The following is a 19,250-nucleotide window of genomic DNA, read 5'->3' as shown; positions in this document are numbered from 1 at the left end:
ATAACAATTTGTTTATACATTCACCTATTAATGGGCATCTGGACTATTTCCAATGTTCAACTATTATGAATGAAGCTGCTGGGAAGATTTACATATAAGTCTTTGTGTGAGCATGTGTTTTCATTTTTCTTAGTAAACACTTAGGGATGGAACTACATGATTATATTGTAAGCATATGTTTAACTATAGGATACGGCCAAACAGTTTTTTTAAAGTGCTTGTACCATTTAACATTCCCATTAGATGTATGAGTTTTAGTCAGCATGAACCTTTGACTTATGAAAATTTAATATTACTTGGTACCTTTACACATTTCACTGACAAGGAAAGTCCTTAGAACACCTTATTTCCATCTCAACTTACATACACTGCATTATGGTCTAGTCTTTTATTCTAAATATATCATATACCCAATAAGCCACTGTTATTATTTTATACATTCAATAGTCATTTAGCATTCCTCACATATTTGTTATTTTCATTGTTAAAATGCATCTAAAACTATCCTTCTGGGATAATTTTCCTTTTTAATTTTTTTAACATTTATTTATTTTTGAGAGACAGAGAGAGGCAGAGAATGGACAGGGAAGGGACAGAGAGAAAGGCAGATAGAGAATTTGAAGCAGGCTTCAGGCTCTGAGCTATTTGACAGCACAGAGCCTGATGTGGGGCTGAAACTCACAAACCATGAGATCATGACCTGAGCTGAAGTTGGACACTCAACCAACTGAGCTACCCATGCTCCCCAAATTTTCCTTTTTCTTAAAGAACTCCCTTTAGTGAGGGTTTGACAATAGTGAATTTTTAATTTTATCTTTTTATCTTAAAAGGTCTTTATTGTTTCTATTGAAGTCATCTGGTAATCTATCATTACTTTAAAGGAAGTGTGCTTTTTTTTTTCTAGGCTAAAGGTTTTACTCTTTGTTTCCAAAAGTTTCACTATAATATGTCTCTGTTTATCTCTTTTAATTTATCCTACTAGGTTCATAGAGCTTTTTGTAATTGTACCTTTATGTCCTTTCTCAGGCTTGGACAGGGTTCAACCATGATCTCTTCAAAAATCGCCTCTATACCATTCTCTCACTTTTCTTCTAGGATTCCATTATGTCTGTGTTAAACTTTCTCAATAAATCATATATTATGTCTCTTCTGCATTGTACACATTTTTGTCTTTCTGGGCCACATTCTCGAAATTTTTCTTTTTCAGTTCATGGGTTCTTCCTTCAACTATATCTAAACCACTAATTTTTTATCTGTATTTTCCTGTTTTAGAATTTCCATTGTGCTTGTTCTCTCACGTGTGCTCTTTCTCTCTATGCAAACACACTGTTTATATGATAGAATTCTTATATTAATTTCACCTACTTACACATGTTCATCATAGCTATTTTAAAGTTTGATAACTCAATTATCTGAAGTTCTAGTAGGTCAATGGTTTTAATTGGGTTATAAATTATATACAATAAAATAAAAAGAGTTTTTTGTACATTTCTTTTTTGTGTTGTACATTTCAAAGTTTTTGGGCAAACGTATACAGTTATATAACTAATACCCCAATGAAGATATGGAATATTCTACTAAACCAGTAAGTTTTATTATACTCATTTTCAGTCAATCCACCACCTCAAAGGAAAGAAATGCTTTGGTTTCTAACACCATAGCTTAGTTTTGCCTGTTTTGGAATTTCATATAAATGAAATCATATATTATGTACTATTTTGTGTCTGCTTAGTTTGTCATAATTTTTGAGATTCACTTATATTGCTATATGAATCAATAGTTGTCAATTCACTGTATGAATATGCCACAATATAAACACACATTCACTTGTTGATGTACATCTGGATATTTTCCAATTTGGGATTTTATGAATAAAGCTATTATGAACATTCTTGTATAAACCTTTTATGGATATATGTTTTCAAATCACTTGGGTATAAAGTGAAATACCTTTTTTACCTTTTAAGAAATAGCCAAATTTTTTTCCTAAGTGATTGCTCCATTTTACAACCTCACCAGAAGTGTGAGATTGTTCCTCAACCTCACAAATATTTGCAATTGTCATTCTTTTTAATTTTTGCCACTCTAGTACTTATAAAGTGATATCCCCATGTAGCTTTAATTTATATTTTCCTGATAGTATCTTTTCATGTTCTTATGGAGTGTTTACATATATTCTTGGTGAAATGTCTTTTCATGAATTTTTCCTATTTTAAAAATTAGGTTCTTTATATTTTTATCACTGAATTTTAGGATCTCCTTATAATTTTTGAATAGATGCTTTGTCAGATCTGTACATATATAAAATATATTCTTCCAGTCTATGGCTTGCCTGTTCGTTTTCTTAATGCTATTCATTTAATAGCAGAAAATTTTAATTTTGACAAAGTCCAATTTATTATTTTATTCTTCACTTTATTTTTTTGTATACTAAGGAATTTCTGCATTCCAGAGGTTACAAAGACATTGTCTTATATTTAGTTCTAAGAGAATGACATTTTTAGCTTTTATATTTAAGCCTATTATCAATCTCAAATTAATTCTCTGCAATGCCATCTGTGTCATGAATCAAGTTTTCATATATGTGGATCTACTCTTACTCTTTCTGTAGTGTCTATTTTTCTTTCACTTATGCCTATAACATGCTATCGTAATTACTATAGCTTTTTAGTCATTTTTGATATCTCATGTGGCAAGTCCCTCTACTTTATTCTTCTTATTTAGGAGGATATTGACTTTTCTTGGCTCTTTGTTATTTCATAAAATTCTGCAATCCCTTTTTAAATTAATATTTTATTTTAAAATGGTTGAAGTTTTTACATCAATACAGTTATTGTAAAAAAAACCTCTAAACTCAGGTGAGGCCAGGTTTAAATTTAAAAAAATAAGAAAAAAATTTCTTAAGGAATCTTATATTTTACACAGAGCTCAGGCCAAAATAGACATGCCTCCTTATTGTCTCCCTGATTACTATATTTTTCTAGTGCTCTTTCTAGGGCATAACCCTTAAATGGTATTGGATTTATGAGATGAATCCTCGTATTAGTTTCCTATGGCTTGTGTAAAAAATGACCACACATTTAGTGGCTTAAAACAACACAAATATTTTTTCTTACACTTCTGGAGACCAGAAGTCTGGCAGTTTTATGGGCCCTCTCCTCTTTCAAAGCCAACAGCATAGCATCTTCACATTTCTCCCGCTTTTTTCATCACACTGCCTTCTGCTCTGTAGTCAAATATCTCTCTGCCTCCCTCTTATAAGGACACATGATTATATTTAGGGCCCATCCAGATAATCCAGTATAATCTCTCCATCTCAATATTTTTAATTTAGTGCATATCTGCAACATCTCTTTTGCTCTATAGGGTAACATTCACAGATTCCAGACATTAAGACATGGATATATTGGGGGGGGGGGACATTATTTAGTCTACCACAGCCCTAGTTCTAATCCTAAACTTCACTCAGGCTCAAATCTTTTCTTATGTAACCTTAGAACTTACAGCCTTATTGGGGCACCTGGCTGGCTCCCTTGGTTTAGCATCTGACTCTTGGTTTCCTCTCAGGTCATGATCTTGAGGTTTTGTGAGTTGAGCCCCCACATCTGCACATTTGCGCTGTCAGCACAGAGCCTCTTTGGAATCTCTCCCTCTATCTCTGTCCCTCCCCCACTTGTGCTCAGGTGCTCCCTCCATGCTCACCCGCGCTAGCTCGCTCGCTCTCTCTCCCCTCCAACTCCCTCCCTCCCTCAAAATAAATAAACTTTAAAAAACCTCAACCTCTTATTTACCAAGACTAGTAGTCCATCTACCCATCTTCCAACTATAACAGTATCAACTCACAGATTACCACCCCAATTTTTAGCTCCCTCTTCCATTTGGACCCCTGAGTATTTCCGTTAATTTCTTAATATCTCACAGATTTAAAAAGAATGTTTTCTATGTTTTATCTAGCTTTTCTAGAATTTTGTGGAGGGAGACTTTCAGGGTGTCTAGTTTGTTATATTTCTAAAAATCATTGACTCCTATATGATGCTGCTCCCTCCACTTCACCAGAACCGTTCAAGATTATTCACAACCAAGCATATCATGATACTCGACAGTTTCTATATGCATCTTACCTAAAAACACAGAATTTACACAAGATGATTATTCCCTGCTTCTTGAAACATTTTCCTCTTGACTTCCATGATACCACATGCTTATAGTTATTTCTTTTTTTTCTACTTTACAGCTTACTCTTTATCTTTCTCTACCACTATCTCTTCTACCTGACCTAAAATGCTGCTTCTTTCTAAAACATCATTTACTACTCACCTACACAGTATAGCTTCAGGATATCAACAGGAAATATTGGCCTTCTGTGTGGATAATCGGTATATCTATTGTATGCCTCACAGCCACCACTACCATGAAGGCAGGTTAGTAGACTAAAAAGAGTGAGTATTTGTCTCCTAAAAATGTTTACAGTGGGGAAAACAGGCAGAATATGTTTTATATGTTTAAGTCTTCCAGGGGAAAATGCTAATGATATGCAAATCTCTTTTTAGACATTGGTAAATTTATATTAAAGAAAATTTTCCTGATTGTAGGTACTATTGAAAAACCCTTCAGCTTTGTGTACCCTTTACTGATAATTTGCACTTTAAAAGAGCTAGAGGAGAAACATTAATGTCAGATGATTATGCAAAAAAGTTGGATCATAGAAAAGCACCCAGTCCACTTCTTTGTTGTCAACTTAGTTTCTCACTTCTCACCTTCTCCAGGTCTGCACACTAATTTTCTCTTTTTTTCACTGAAGGCTCAATCCCTCCCCATTTCCAAAAGCAAACTTGACTGAGACAGGAAACATTTTAGTAAACTTACTACTCCAACATTTTTTTAAAATTTATTTTAATGTTTGTTTTTGAGAGAGAGAGAGAGAGAGAGATCAGTCATGAGTGGGGAAGGGGCAGAGAGTCAGAAACACAGAATCTGAAGCAGACTCCAGACTCTGAGCTTTCAGCAGAGCCTAGTGCGAACCTCAAACTCACGAACTGTGAGATAATGACCTGAGCTGTAGTTGAATGCTCAACCAACTGAGCCACCCAGGTGCCCCCAACACTCATCTTGTTCCCACTTTTTTGTTAAGAATACAGTTGTCTGAAATACCAGGATCTGATGACTCACTTACTAATGCTGGGCCCAGGCATTGCTCCCATCCACTTTCCATATCCCTCCCCTGATAGTCCATCATAAGACTTAGCAAATGCTCTCACCTCCTCATTCTCCATAAAACAACACTCACCAAAGACCGTGCGGGCAGGGACAGACTCTCTGTTGAGCCAGAAAGACACTTGTGACAGAATGACAGTCATGATACATGGCAAGTAGGTCTGGATCACAAAGTAGCCAATTTTTCGCTTGAGATGGAAGTGGGTTGTCATGACGACATATTCTCCTGGAGAGAGTAAAATTAGGTAATAAGTAGCTGAATAAACATTGTTAAATCAAGGTGGGCCCCAATTCAGTACATCAAGCTCTATAACCTTATATCCAAAACAAGACATTCCAGCACCTACCAAGTTAACATAACCAGATCTCTTTAATAGTCATCAACAATGCATTTTTTTGTGTGAAAATATATGCTAATACTATATCAACACAGCTTGCTCAGAGTAATTTTGACACAGAGTCATTCAAATACATTAGTGTACTCATTTAAATAGTAATAAATAACATTCTTTTCTATAGCATTTGCTATGTGATTGGCACTCTTCTAGCACTTTAACATTCTTAACATACTTAATGTTCACAACCAATCCTATAAGGTAGATACTATTGTTATCCTCATTTTATAGGCCAATAAACTGAGGCAAAGAGAGATTGAGCAACTTTTATAAGATTACATATCTACTAAGCAACGGAGCCAGAATTCAAGGCCAGATGGGTTGGTTCCACCACTATGCTTTTTAACCACTATGTTCTGCTGTTTGAATGGACTTAAAGGGTTAGAACCAAAAGTTCATATAGCAGAATGTGGGCTGGCCTAAATCACCCCACTTCAAAACTAGCATGAACACTTATTGAGCTCTTACTATCTGCCAAACAACTTTGACTGTTTGGGGAGTAGTAACTTTACATCCTCCCAGCAACCCTGTAAGGTAGACATTAATTATTACCACATGTTATTAAATCCTATAGTTAATTATTAGTCTTACTGGATTTGTCAGCAGCATTTTACATAGATGAGCACTCCATCCACCTGGAATGACTCTTTTCACCAAACTTCACGATGCTTTTCTGGTTTCCATCCTATATTTCCAGTCTCCTTTGCTGGTTCCTTCAAATTTCTAAACACTTGAGGATGTCAGGACTCAACACTAGTACTATTTTCTGCCTCATTCACTTCCTTGGCTTTCTCATCCAGCCTGTCTTTGAAAAGTATCTTCTTCCTGGGCTTCCTACTTGTTATGGGTTGAATTGTGTCTCCCGGAAAGATATGGTGAAGTCCTAACTCTGAGTACTTCAGAATTTAATCTTCTTTAGAAATGGGGTTGTTGCAAGTATAATTAGTTAAGGCGAGGTCATACTGGACTAGGATGGTCTCAATCCATTATGATGGATGTTCATATAAAAAGAAAACAGACACACACAGGGAGATGTATAATGATGTGATGACAGAGATGGAGATTGGAGAGATATATCCACTAGCCATGGAATGCCAAAAATTGCTGGCAACAATCATTGACTTCTCTCTCTCCTTCCTTCTTTCATGTATGCACCTGTGTGTGCTCAGATCCCAATCAATCAGCAAACCCTGAAGGTTCTTCAAAATCTATTCATAATCTGACCACTTCTCAGTATCCCCACTACTGCCCCTCTGGTGTAAGCTGCCATCATCTTGTACCTAGATACTGTAATAGTTTTATAATTGGTCTTGGCCCCTTGAATGCATTCATAGCACAGCAGTCAAAATGACCATATTAAAATATAAATCAGATTTGATCTCTCTTTTCCATAAGACTCCAGGAGCTTGCCATCTCTCAAAGAGTTAAAAAAAAAAAAAAAAAGTGAAATCCCCCCAAAATAGTCCCCAAATAGACGTATGCAATCTGATTGCTCTACTATTTTATTTATGAGAGCTTCTTATTTTTCATTTCTCTCCCTTCACCCACATTTGGTTTTGGGAGGTCTCCCATAAGGCAATTTCCCACTTTCCTACCCCACCCACTCTCTTGTACCTAAGCATAGAAAGCAGCATCTGGTCATCCAAAGCTCAATATACAATCCATATTGTGTGTGTATTCACATTCCAACTTGTTTATGTGAACATGGAAAATACAAATTGCCTTATTGTTAATTTAGCAATGAATTCTGATATAAAATTATAGAATGTGTTCTTCATTATAATTTTGGAGTTTCTTTTGTAGTTCTCTTTCCTTTTTCAGTCCTTTTATTTCTGCATTTGTTCCTCACACTCTCCTGCTCCCACCTTATCCCCCTCTGCTGTTTTCATTTCTACTCCTTTCTCTACCCATTCTTCCCTTCAGTCTCTCTCTCTCCACTGAAAATGCTTTGAATACTCATTTTTAATGAGATTAGGACTTTGATTAGCTAGGGTAGTTTTCCCCCTCCCCATCGTAGTCTCACACCTCTAAACTCCTGTCTATTAATCCTGTAACTGATCATGTGGAATATTTAATATATAAAATATATAATAAATGCTATTCATAAATTATATTTTGTAGATCTCAAAGACAAAGCAAGTGAATTTTCCAAAAACTTATCAAATTAGCCATTTGTTTTATTATGTTTTTTTTCTTTCATAGTTTATTGTCAAGTTGGATTCCATATAACACCCAGTGCTCATCCCAACAAGTGCCCTCCTCCATGCCCAATACCCCCATTCCACTCTTCCCCCCATCAGTCCTCAGTTTGTTCTCAGTATTCAAGAATCTCTCATGGTTTTAGCCATTTGTTTTAAATAACTGAATTTATTTTCTTCAATATTCTTTTTCTACCCTTATTTCTTTCAATTTTTATCTTCCTGTTTTACTTCCAAAGTAGCAAAGACCATGCCTAAGATGAGCAAGATGGTGGAATCAAGCATCCAGTATTCCATCACAAATATATGGATTAGCACCTATTTACAGATAATAATACCTTTTTGAAAATCCCAGAACCTGGGAGTAAAACAGAAGCATCCTTTGGTGCACAAAATCCAAGAAAAGTCACATTAGAAAGGTAAGAGAAGTGCCTTCACTTTGCCACCTTCTTCTCTCCCCCAAACCAGCCCAATGTATCACCGAGAGGGTTCCTCAGGGTCTATGGTTTCTCTAGAGGAAAAGGAGAGACTAAGGTGGATATATCCTGTTTCCCCAGCATTCCAGAGCATTGCCCTGGAAACATACTTCTGCCTTGCCTCATGGAGAATACTGGAAGAATCAGCAGGGCTAGATCATTTGGGGTCAACTAGGAACAAAAAGGGGGGTGATGGTGAAATACAGCCACCTGTGTATGGATCTTGGCTGTGATACCAGGTCCCTGCTAGCAACCTCACTGATCAGAGTCCAGCCAGCAGTCTATCCCCACCTGTGCAGGGAATCCAACCTCTGAAAGAGGTCTGCAGCTCTGGCAAACAGATGAATACAGGCAAAGGTACCAACCAACAGCAGAGTTTGGTCTAACAGCACAACCCCAGTAGAGGCCTTACCCAATGATGGTAGTCTACGCAAAAGGATCACACCCCTTGGTATCCAGGTGTCCCCACCCACAAGATGGTGATGCCCACAGGTCCAAAATGCTATGGCTTTCTTGCCTGGGGGTCATGGTGACCCCCACTACCAAAATAGAGACCTCCACAGGTCAACACCCACTGGCTACACTGCCAAATGGGAAGGGGGGTCATGGAGCTCTGCTCACCAAAATGGTAATCTCCATGAGTTGAAACAGGCCTACTGTAATACCTAGGGATCCCCACTCCCCCAAGCAGTAGAGTATGCCAGGGTTGACCTGTGTTTCAAAAGAGCAGGGTACCCAACTGATAGTTCCCCATGTAACAGAGGCCCCCTGGGGCCCTGCTGAAAAGTGGAGTATGCACCACTCAATAATGAATAGAAAATCTTAATAGATCAATGTGGTGCAAGGAGATATAGTCAGTAATTAAGCACCTCTTAACAAAGAAAAGCCAGGACAAAATGGCTTCATGGGTAACCAAACATTTAAGGAAGAATGAATGCCAGTCATCCTTAAACTCTTCCAAAAAACTGAAAAGGAGAAAGTGCTTCCAAACTCATTTTAGAAGGCTAGCTTTGCCCTGACACTAAAACCAGATAAAGACTCATGTGGGACGGCACTTGTTGGGATGAGCACTGGGTGTTATAAGTAAACCAACTTGACAATAAACTATTTAAGGAAAAAAGACTATGAATTAAAGAAATTACAGTTGACTCTTAAATAACACTGGGGTTAAGGGGCACCAAACCTCTACACGATGGAAAATCTGCCTACAACTTCTGACTCCCCAAAAACTTAACTACTAATAGCTTACTGTTGATTAGAAGCCTTACCAATAACAGTGGATTAACACACATTGTGTATATTATAAGTATCATATACTGTATTCTTACAATAAAACTAGGGTAAAGAAAATCATAAGGAAGAGAAAATAAATTTACAGTACTGTACTGTATTTATTGATACCATAAGTTTACCTCATCTGTTTATAAGACAAACCATCTGTTAGTACCTACATCAATATTATGTAATACAAAACACTGCAAATGTTATACATGTTACTGACACTAGACATCAAAAATGAAAATACATAAAAAAGAAATTAATATTTGTTTACAAGTATAACAATTCATGCATTGATAACAAAGAAGCAGCAATATGATTGCTTTATGGTAGCCTAGTGTAATCAATACAATTACTTTATGGTGGCTTATCCTTTACACTGATGGACGAATCATCATAAAAGTTTTATTTCATATAGTATTATAGTCATATTCATAATGTAGTATTGGAAACACTGTTACTTTAAAATGCATGCTTGTGATGATAGGCTGATAGGCATTGTCTCCAATTACAAGAGAGAATTGCTGAATGGTAATGTAATTCTTTGAAAGCAAAGTTATAAAACAAACACATTATTAATTTTATATTAAATATCACTCATTTTATGACTATTCATCTATGCCTGAATAGGCTATCCAGTTCCATACAAGTCTTGCACATGATGTTCTTCACAATGAATATTTAGGTAATGATGATGACACAAAAATGTCTCATACAGTTCTTGCTGTACAGCTATTAGATGTTCACATGAAGACACAAACACACAACAGATAGGATTTGTAACTGTATGCAATGATGATTATTTACAGTTCATTGAGTGGAATTGGATCATTGTAAAGGTCTTCATCCTTGTCTTCATGTTGAGTAGGTGGAGGAAGAAGAGGAGGAAGAATTGGTCTTGCTGCTGCAGGGATGGAGAGATGGAATTGATGCAAGAGATGGAAGGGGAGGCAGGAGAGGCAGGCATGTTCAGGATAACATCACAGAAATACATTTTAATGCCTGATTGGTTTTGTTTTTTCATTTCTCTAAGAATGTTTCTATATGGTACCAATCCTTCTTCCACAATTTGCTTCAGTTTCAGTGCCCATATCATAGAAGGGTCCATGCCATAAAAAAAAATGTCAAATCAGTCTTGAATAATTGGAACCTTTCTTCCAGATTGTCTAATGTCAATTGTTTTCTGGCACTACTTCTTTTACATCTTCTTCCCCATTGTCTGGCACTGGTTCAGACGCACTCGTCTCCATCAAGTTGTCTTCTGTTAATTCTTCAGATGTGGTGTCAATTAACTCTTTTTTTTTCAATTAATGTTTATTTTGAGAGAGAGTGAGAGAGAGTGAGCAGGGAAGGGGCAGAGAGAGAGGGCAACATAGAATCCAAAGCAGGATCTGGGCTCTGAGCTGTCAGCACAGAGCCAGACGTGGGGTTCAAACCCATGAACCGTGAGATCGTGACCTGAGCTGAAGTCGAATGCTTAACTAAGTGAGCCATCCAGGAACCCCTATCTATTAGCTCTTGAATTTCTCCAAGATCCATATCAAGAAATCCTTAAATCCCCACCTATTTTTTTTTTGGCCATATCACAATCTCTTTCATTATTTCTTTGGTTCTATCATAAATACTCTGAAGCCATGCACAATTATCTGGACACAGTTTTCTTCAGCATGTATTGTTTCAGACTTGATAGCTTTCATGGCATTTTCTGTAACAACAATGGCAGCTTCAATGTTGTAATCCTTCAAGGCTTTCATGTCGTTCTCTCTAATGGAGTTCTCCCGCGTAGGGTTGGTGACCTTTTATATAGAGTACTGTATATAATGAAATTTAAAGGTCCTTATGACCCCTTGATGTAGAAGCTGAATTAGAGGTTTTGTGTTTGGGAGAAAGTAGACCACTTTGATACCTTTGATATTGAACTTGTGAGTTTCTGGGTGCAAGGTGCATTGTTCAAAGTTAATAGAATGTTAAAAGGCAGCCTGTTACTGACAAGGTACTTCCTGACATCAGGGACAAAGCTTTGATGGAACCAATCCAGAAATAGGGTTTTCATTGTCTGGGACTTCTTGTTTAACAAAATGACTGGCAGCTGTTTATCTTTTCCCTTCAAAGTTTGAGGGTTAGAATTTTTATAGATAAGGGCAGCCTCACGGCTGATTGCTTTTACATAAAGCAGTAGAGGCAGCCTATGCCTCCCTTCCTTAAATCCTGGTGCTCACTTCTCTTCCTTACTAATGTCTTCTGTGGCATTTTCCCCCCAGAATAGGGCACTTTAATCTGCATTAGAAACTGTTCAGACAGATACCTTTTTTCCTTAATGATTTTTCTAATGGTGCCTGGGAACTCACCTGCTGCCTCTTGGTTGGCAAAACTTGCCTCTCCTGTTATTTTGACATTTTTAAAAGCCAAAATTCTTTCTAAAATTTTCAAACCATCCTTTGCTGGTATTAATTCCTTAACATTAGATCCTTTACATTCCTTTTACTTTAAATTGTTATATAAATACTTCACATTTTCTTGAATTGCATTAGAGTCTATAGATATGCCTTCCTTATAGCAATCCTGCACCCATATAAGACTTGCATTTTCAATATGAGAAAAAAGTATATCACAAAAATTACAAGGTTTTTACACCAGCTGAGGTGCTTACAGTGATTGCTTCACAAATTTCCTCTTCTTTTTTCATAATGGTCCTAATACTGGATTTCTTTATCTTGAAATGGTGGGCAGCTCCATATATGGTCCATATAAAGCAATTGAACTTTTTTCTTATAATGTCATGACTTCTCTGCTTCTTAGGACCACTCCCAGAATCACTAGTGGCACTTTGTAAGGTTTCCATGATGTTTTTCAAGGTTTATGATATTGTGCTAAATGTGAAAAATATGCAAGAACCATGAGAGATCATTTTTTACCATGATACACAATTTACTAGAGGCACGGGCTGCTCACATGGAGGTGATTAGCATTACATATATTTTTAAAATTTAAATTCAAGTTAGTTAACATATAGTGTAATAGTGGTTTCAGAATTAGGATTTAATGATTCATAACTTACATATAACACCCGGTGCTCATCACAAGTGCCCTCCTTAATACACATCAAAATTTTAGACCATCCCCCTACAACCCCTTCCCTCCAGCATTCCTGTTTCTTTGTATTTAAGAGTCTCTAAAAGTTTGTCTCCATCTCTGTTTTCATCTTATTTTTCCTTCCCTTCCCCAAGTTCATCTGTTGTGTTTCTTAAATTTAATATACGAGTGAGATATTATGATATTTCTCTTTCTCTGACCAATTTGTTTAGCATAATATACTTTAGTTCCATCCACATTGTTGCAAATGGCAAGATTCCATTCTTTTTGATTGCTGGGTAATAATATTCCATTGTATATACAGTATATACCACATCTTCCTTATCCATTCACCAATCAGTGAGTATTTGGGCTCTTTCAATAATTTGGTTATTATTGATAGCACTGCTATAAATACTGGGGTACATGTGCCCCTTTGAATCAGCGTTTTTGTATCCTTTGGTTAAATACCTAGTAGTGCAATTGCTGGGTCATAAAATAGTTCTATTTTTAATTTTTTCTAAGAATCTCCATACTGTTTTCCAGAGTAGCTGCACCAGTTTTCATTCCCACCAGCAGTGCAAAAGGGGTCCCATTTCTCTACATCCTTGCCAACATCTATTGTTTCTTGAGTTGTTAATTTTAGCCACTCTGACCGGCGTGAGGTGGTATCTCAGTGTGGTTTTGATTTGTATTTCCCTGATGATGAATGATGTTGAGCATCTTTTCATGTGTCTGTTGGCCACCTAGATGTCTTCTTTGGAAATGTGTCTATTCATGTCTTCTGCCCATTTCTTCACTGGATTATTTGTTTTTCGGGTGTTCAGTTTGGTAAGTTCTTTATAGATTTTGGACACTAACCCTTTATCTGATATATCATTTGAAAATATCTTCTCCCATTCCACTAGTTGTCTTTGAGTTTTGTTGGTTAGGTTTACTTTGTAGTGCAGAAGCTCTTTTTCTTGATGAGGTCCCAATAGTTCATTTTTGCTTTTATTTTCCTTGCCTCCAGAGACATGTCTAGTAAGAAGTTGCTGCATCCAATGTCAAATAGGCTGCTGCCTGTTTTCTTCTCTAAGATTTTGATGGCTTCCTATCTTGCATTTAGGTCTTTCATCCACTTTGAAATTAAGAATTTCTGTATGGTGTAAGAAAGTGGTCCAGGTTCATTTTTCTTTATGTCACTGTCCAGGTTCCTAGCACCATTTGTTGAAGGGACTGTCTTTTTTCCACTGGATTCTCTTTCCTGCTTTGGCAAAGATTAGTTAGCCATACATTAGTGGGTCCACTTCTAGATTCTCTATTCTATTCCATTGATCTATGTGTCTTTTTTTTGTTCCATATCATACTGTCTTAATGATTATAGCCTTGCAATACAGCTTAATGTCTGGAATTGTGATGTCTCTAGCTTTGGTTTTCCTTTTCTACATTACTTTGGCTATTCAGGGTCTTTTCTGGTTCCATACAAATTTTAGAATTATTTGTTCTGGATTGATGTAGAATACCTATATTATTTTGATAGGAATTGCATTGAATGTGTAGATTTCTTTGGGTAGTATTGACATTTTAACAATATTTGTTCTACCAATCCATGAGCATGGAATGTTTTTCCATTTCTTTGGGTCTTTTTCAGTTTCTTTCACAAGCTTTCTATAGTTTTCAGTGTACCGATCTTTTACCTCATTGGTTGGGTTTATTCTCAGGTATCTTATGGTTTTTGGTGCTATTATAAATGGGAAATATTCCTTGATTTCTCTTTCTGTTGCTTCGTTATTGGTGTATAGCAATGCAACAGATGTCTGTGCATTGATTTTGTATCCTGCGATATTGCTGAATTCATGTATAAGTTCTAGAAGTATTTTGGTGGAGCCTTTTGTGTTTTCCATTTAGAGTACCATGTTATCTGTGAGATCTGAATGATGATTTCTTCCTTACCAATTTGTATGAATTTTATTTATTTTTGTTGTCTGATTGTTGAGGCTAGGACTTCCAGTCCTATGTTGAACAACAGTGATGAGAGTGGACATCTCTGTCATGTTTTGGAACTTAGGGGGAAAGCTGTTTTTCCCCATTGAGGATGATATTAGCAGTGTGTCTCTTGTATATCGCCTTTATGATGTTGAGGTATGTTCCTTCTATCCCTAGTTTCTTGAGGGTTTTTATCAAGAAAGGATGCTGTATTTTGTCAAATGTTTTTCTGCATCTATTGAGAGGATCATGTTGTTCTTAACATTTCTTTATTAATATGGCATATCACACTGATTGATTTATGGATACTGAACTACCCTTGCAGCCCAGGAATAAATCCCACTTGATGGTGGTGAATATTTTTTAAAAAGTATTGTTGTATTCAAATTGCTAGTATCTTGTTGAGGATTTTTGCATCCATGTTCATGAGGGAAATTGGTATGTAATTCTCTTTTACAATCAGGTCTTTGTCTGGTTTTTGGAATCAAGGCAATGCTGTCCTCATAGAATGAGTATGGAAGTTTTTCTTCCATTCTCCTTTTTGGAACAGTTTCAAAAGAATAGGTATCAACTCTCCTTTAAATGTTTGGTAGAATTCCCCTGGGAAGCCATCTAGCCCCGGATTCTTGTTTGCTGGGAGACTTTTGATTACTGATTCAATTTCTTTACTGGTTATGGTTCTGTTCAAGTTTTATGTTTCTTTCTGTTTCACTTTTGATAGTTTATATGTTTCTAGGAATTTTTCCAGATTGCCAAATTTGTTGGCATATAATTGATCATAATATTATTTTATAATTGTTTGCATATCTGCTGTGTTGTTTGTGATATCTCTTCTTTCATCTGTGATTTTATTTATTTGGGTCCTTTCCTTCATTTTGTTAGTCTGGCTAGGGGTTTATCAATTTTGTTAATTCTTTCAAAGAAACACCTCCTAGTTTCGTCTGTTCTACTGTTTTTTTATTTTAATATCCTTTATTTCTGCTCTTTTATTATTTCTCTTCTTCTGCTGTTTTGGGCTTTATTTGCCTTTCTTTTTCCAGCGCCTTTAGGTGTAAGGTTAGGTTGTATATTTGAGACTTTTCTTCCTTCTTTAGGAAGGCCTGGATTGTTATATACTTCCCTCTTATGTCAGCCTTTGCTGCATCTCAAAGGTTTTGGACTGTCATGATTTCATTTTCATTAGCTTCTATTGGCTTTTTAATTTCCTCTTTAATTTCTTGTTTTACCCATTCATTCTTCATTAGGATGTTCATTAGCCTCCAAGTATTTGTTGCCTTTCCAAATTTTTCTTTCACAGCATTGTGGTCTGAAAATATGCAAGGTATGATCTCAATATTTTTATACTTGTTGAGAGCTGATTTGTGGCCCACTATATGGTCTATTCAGGAGAATGTAGTATGTGCACTAAAAAAGCATGTGTGTTCTGCTTATTTAGGATGAAATGTTCTGAATATATCTGTTAATTGCATTTGGTCCAGTGTGTAATTCAAAGTGGTTGTTTCCTTGTTGATTTTCTGCTTAGCTGACCTGTCCATTGCTGTAAGTGGGGTGTTAAATTCTCCTACTATTATTGTATCATTATCAATGAGTTTCTGTATGTTTGATATTATTTCATCTATATATTTAGATTGTCCCAAGTTGGGGGCATAAATATTTAATTGTTAGATCTTCTTGATGAATGGACTCCTTAATTATAACATAATACCCTTCTTTATCTCTTGTTACAGTCATTGTTTTAAAATCTGGTTTGTCTGGTATTTGTATGGCCACTCCATCCATTTGACAACCATTTCTTTCTTTTGACATCCATTAGCGTGGTAGATGGTTCTCTATCCAATCACTTTCAACCTGTAGGTGTCTTTAAGCCTAAAATGAGTCTCTTGTAGGCAGCATATAGATGGCTCTTGTTTTTTAATCCATTCTGATACCCTATGTCTTTTTATTGGAGTATTTAGTCCATTTACATTCAGAATGAATATTGAAAATATGAACTTAGTGCCCTTGTGTTGCCTCTAGAGTTGGTGTTTCTGGTGATGTTCTCTAATCCTATCTAGACTTTGTTGCTTTTGGTCTTGTTTTGTTTTTTTCTCCACTCAAAGAATCCTCCTTAAAATTTGTTGCAGGCTGCTTTAGTGGTCACAAACACCTCTAATTTTTGTTTGTCTAGGAAACTCTTTATCTCTCCTTCTATTCTGAATGAAAAACTTACTGCATAAAAAATTTTTGGCTGCATATTTTTCCCATTAAGCATGTTGAATATATCCTGACACTCCTTTTTGGTCTGCCTAGTTTCTGTGAACAGATTTGCTGTGAACGTGATCTCTCTCTTCCCTTGTAGGTTAAAGACTTTTTTCTCTTGCTGCTTTCATGATTCTCTCCTTGTCTGTTTATTTTGTGAATTTGATATGCTTTGGTAATGGTGGGTTATTGTTGATTTTAATGGGAGTTTTCTGTATTTCTTGAGTTTTGATGTCTGTATCCTTCCCCAGATTAGGAAAGTTTTCAGCTATGATTTGTTCACATAAACTTTCTGCCCTTTTTCTCTCTTCATCTTCAGGAACTCTTATGGTACAAATGTTATTCATCTTTATTAAGTTGCTATTTTCTCTAAGTCTTGGATAATGATATTTGGCCTTTTCTTCCCTCTTATTTCAGCTTCATTATTTTCCATAACTTTATCTTCTATATCACTGATTTGCTGCTGTGCTTTGTCCATCCTTGCCATCATGGCATCCATTAGAGATTGTATCTTGGTCATAGCAGTTTTAATTTCAGCCTGACTAGACTATCCTGTATCTCTACAGAAAGGCATTCTATGGTGTCTTCCATGGCTCCTTTTCAACCCCAGCTAATATTCTTATAATCGTGTTTTCAAATTATAGTTTAGACATCTTACTTATATCTGTGTTGATTAAATCTCTTGCTATCATTTCTTCCTGTTCTTTCTTTTAGGGTGAATTCCTCCATCTTGTCATTTTGGAAGAAGAAAAACAATAAGAATAAAGATAGCACTATCGACAATAGCCAAAGTATGAAAAGAGACCAAATGTCCATGGACTGACGAATGGATAAAGAAGATGTGGTATACATATACAAAGGAATATTACTCGGTGATCAAAAAGAATGAAATCTTGCCATTTGCAACAACATGGATGGAACTAGAGTGTATTATGGTAAGAGAATAAGTCAGAGAAAGACAAATATATGTATTCACTCATATGTGGAATTTAAGATAAAAAACAGATGAACATAAGAGAAGGGAAACCAAAATAATATACAGAGAGTGAGACTAACCATAAGAGACTCAAATACATAGAACAAATTGTGAGCTGCGGTGGGGTGTTGGGTGAGGGTAATGGGCTAAATCGGCGAGAGGCATTAAGGAGGACATTTGTTGGGATGAGCCCTAGGTGCTATATGTAAGTGATGAATCACTAATTTCTATTCTTGAAATCATTATGATACTATATTTTAACTAACTTGGATTTAAATTAAAAAAGGAAAAAAGAATAAAAGAGAAAAAGAATAAAATTTATAAAAGAAGAAAATAAAATAAAAAATATTTTTAAATAACAGAATAAAATGAAATAAAAATAGAAAAAATTGCTTTTTCTGTATCCAAGAAAGGAAAAGAAAGAAAAACAACATAAAAAAGAAAGAAACACAACATAAACAAAGAAAGAAACAAACAAAAAGCAAATGAAACTAGATCCAATTTCCTCTAGAACTGAAATTTTGCACCACACCATGATCCCTTGTCAACTAAGTAGGTGGAAGGGATTTGTGCTGCTGTTCTGGGGGATGTGCTTGGAGCACACAAGTGGGTGGGGCTTAGTGTAATGGCCCCATTCTCCACTTGATGGTGAGGCTTAGCTCACTGGGTTCTATCAGTGCAGGTGGGCTAGAGGTGAAAATTGCTTTGTCCTGTTCTCTAGTCTCTGGAGCAGGAATTTCTCCCACAGATGTGCAACCAATCACCACTCCTTTGTCTCAGGCCTCCGTCTGCTCCCTATCTTTATCCTGTCTGTGTCCAAGCTGTCTACTTGCCAGGCAGTGCCTCCATCCAGAGTTTTATCTCAGATGGGGCTGTGTTTCAAAACCCCACACTTCAGAGACCCCTGCTAGCTTGAACCTGTGCTGATCCTCTGGGGGAGGGTCTCGCCAAGCAATGGCCTGGTACTGACTTGTCCCAGAAAACAAACATTTCCATGACTGTGCAGTTGCAAAGGCTCAGAGTTTGTGGTAAATTGCAAAACACAGCCAGTGCCATGTTTTGCTGCTCTCAGCTGGTGTCTTTGTTCCTATATCAGTAAATGTGGCAGTTCTCTGGGGCCCACTGGGACTTTTGTCTAAGGAAAGGCTGTATCACTCTACCAAATGCACTCCAAGCAGGGGAAAATAAATTTTTTTTTCCCTCAGGGACCTCTCAGATTACACTGCCTGCACCCAGGGATTTTCCCTGTTTCATCCCCAGATCACCGCCAGCCACTGAGCTCCAAAACTTCAGACTGGGCTCTACTGATTACAGAATACTGGTGGCATTGAAATCCTCTCCTTATTTCCCATCAATGGTTTTGGGGAACATATTCCTTGTCCAGTCCCCTTAGAGTGTTTTTACTCTTTCTCTCTTCTCTCCAGCTACTTCCAGA

General features: G+C 36.5%; 1 protein-coding gene across 1 annotated transcript in view; it reads right to left on the bottom strand.

Annotated features, from left to right (window-relative positions):
- The window catches only part of GABRA3 (gamma-aminobutyric acid type A receptor subunit alpha3), a 338,456-nt gene that overhangs the window by 23,462 nt on the left and 295,744 nt on the right, over nucleotides 1-19,250 (bottom strand). The window contains exon 8 of the mRNA XM_039220703.1: nucleotides 5,288-5,440. Within this exon, the coding sequence (XP_039076634.1) occupies nucleotides 5,288-5,440 (153 nt within the window). The remainder of the gene's footprint in view (nucleotides 1-5,287; nucleotides 5,441-19,250) is intronic.

Source organism: Hyaena hyaena, unplaced genomic scaffold, assembly GCF_003009895.1.
Source record: "Hyaena hyaena isolate Hyena2069 unplaced genomic scaffold, ASM300989v1 scaffold_917, whole genome shotgun sequence".
Lineage (NCBI taxonomy): Eukaryota > Metazoa > Chordata > Mammalia > Carnivora > Hyaenidae > Hyaena > Hyaena hyaena.
The sequence above is the reverse complement of the archived record's forward strand: the minus strand, read 5'-3'. Positions and strand labels throughout refer to the sequence as shown.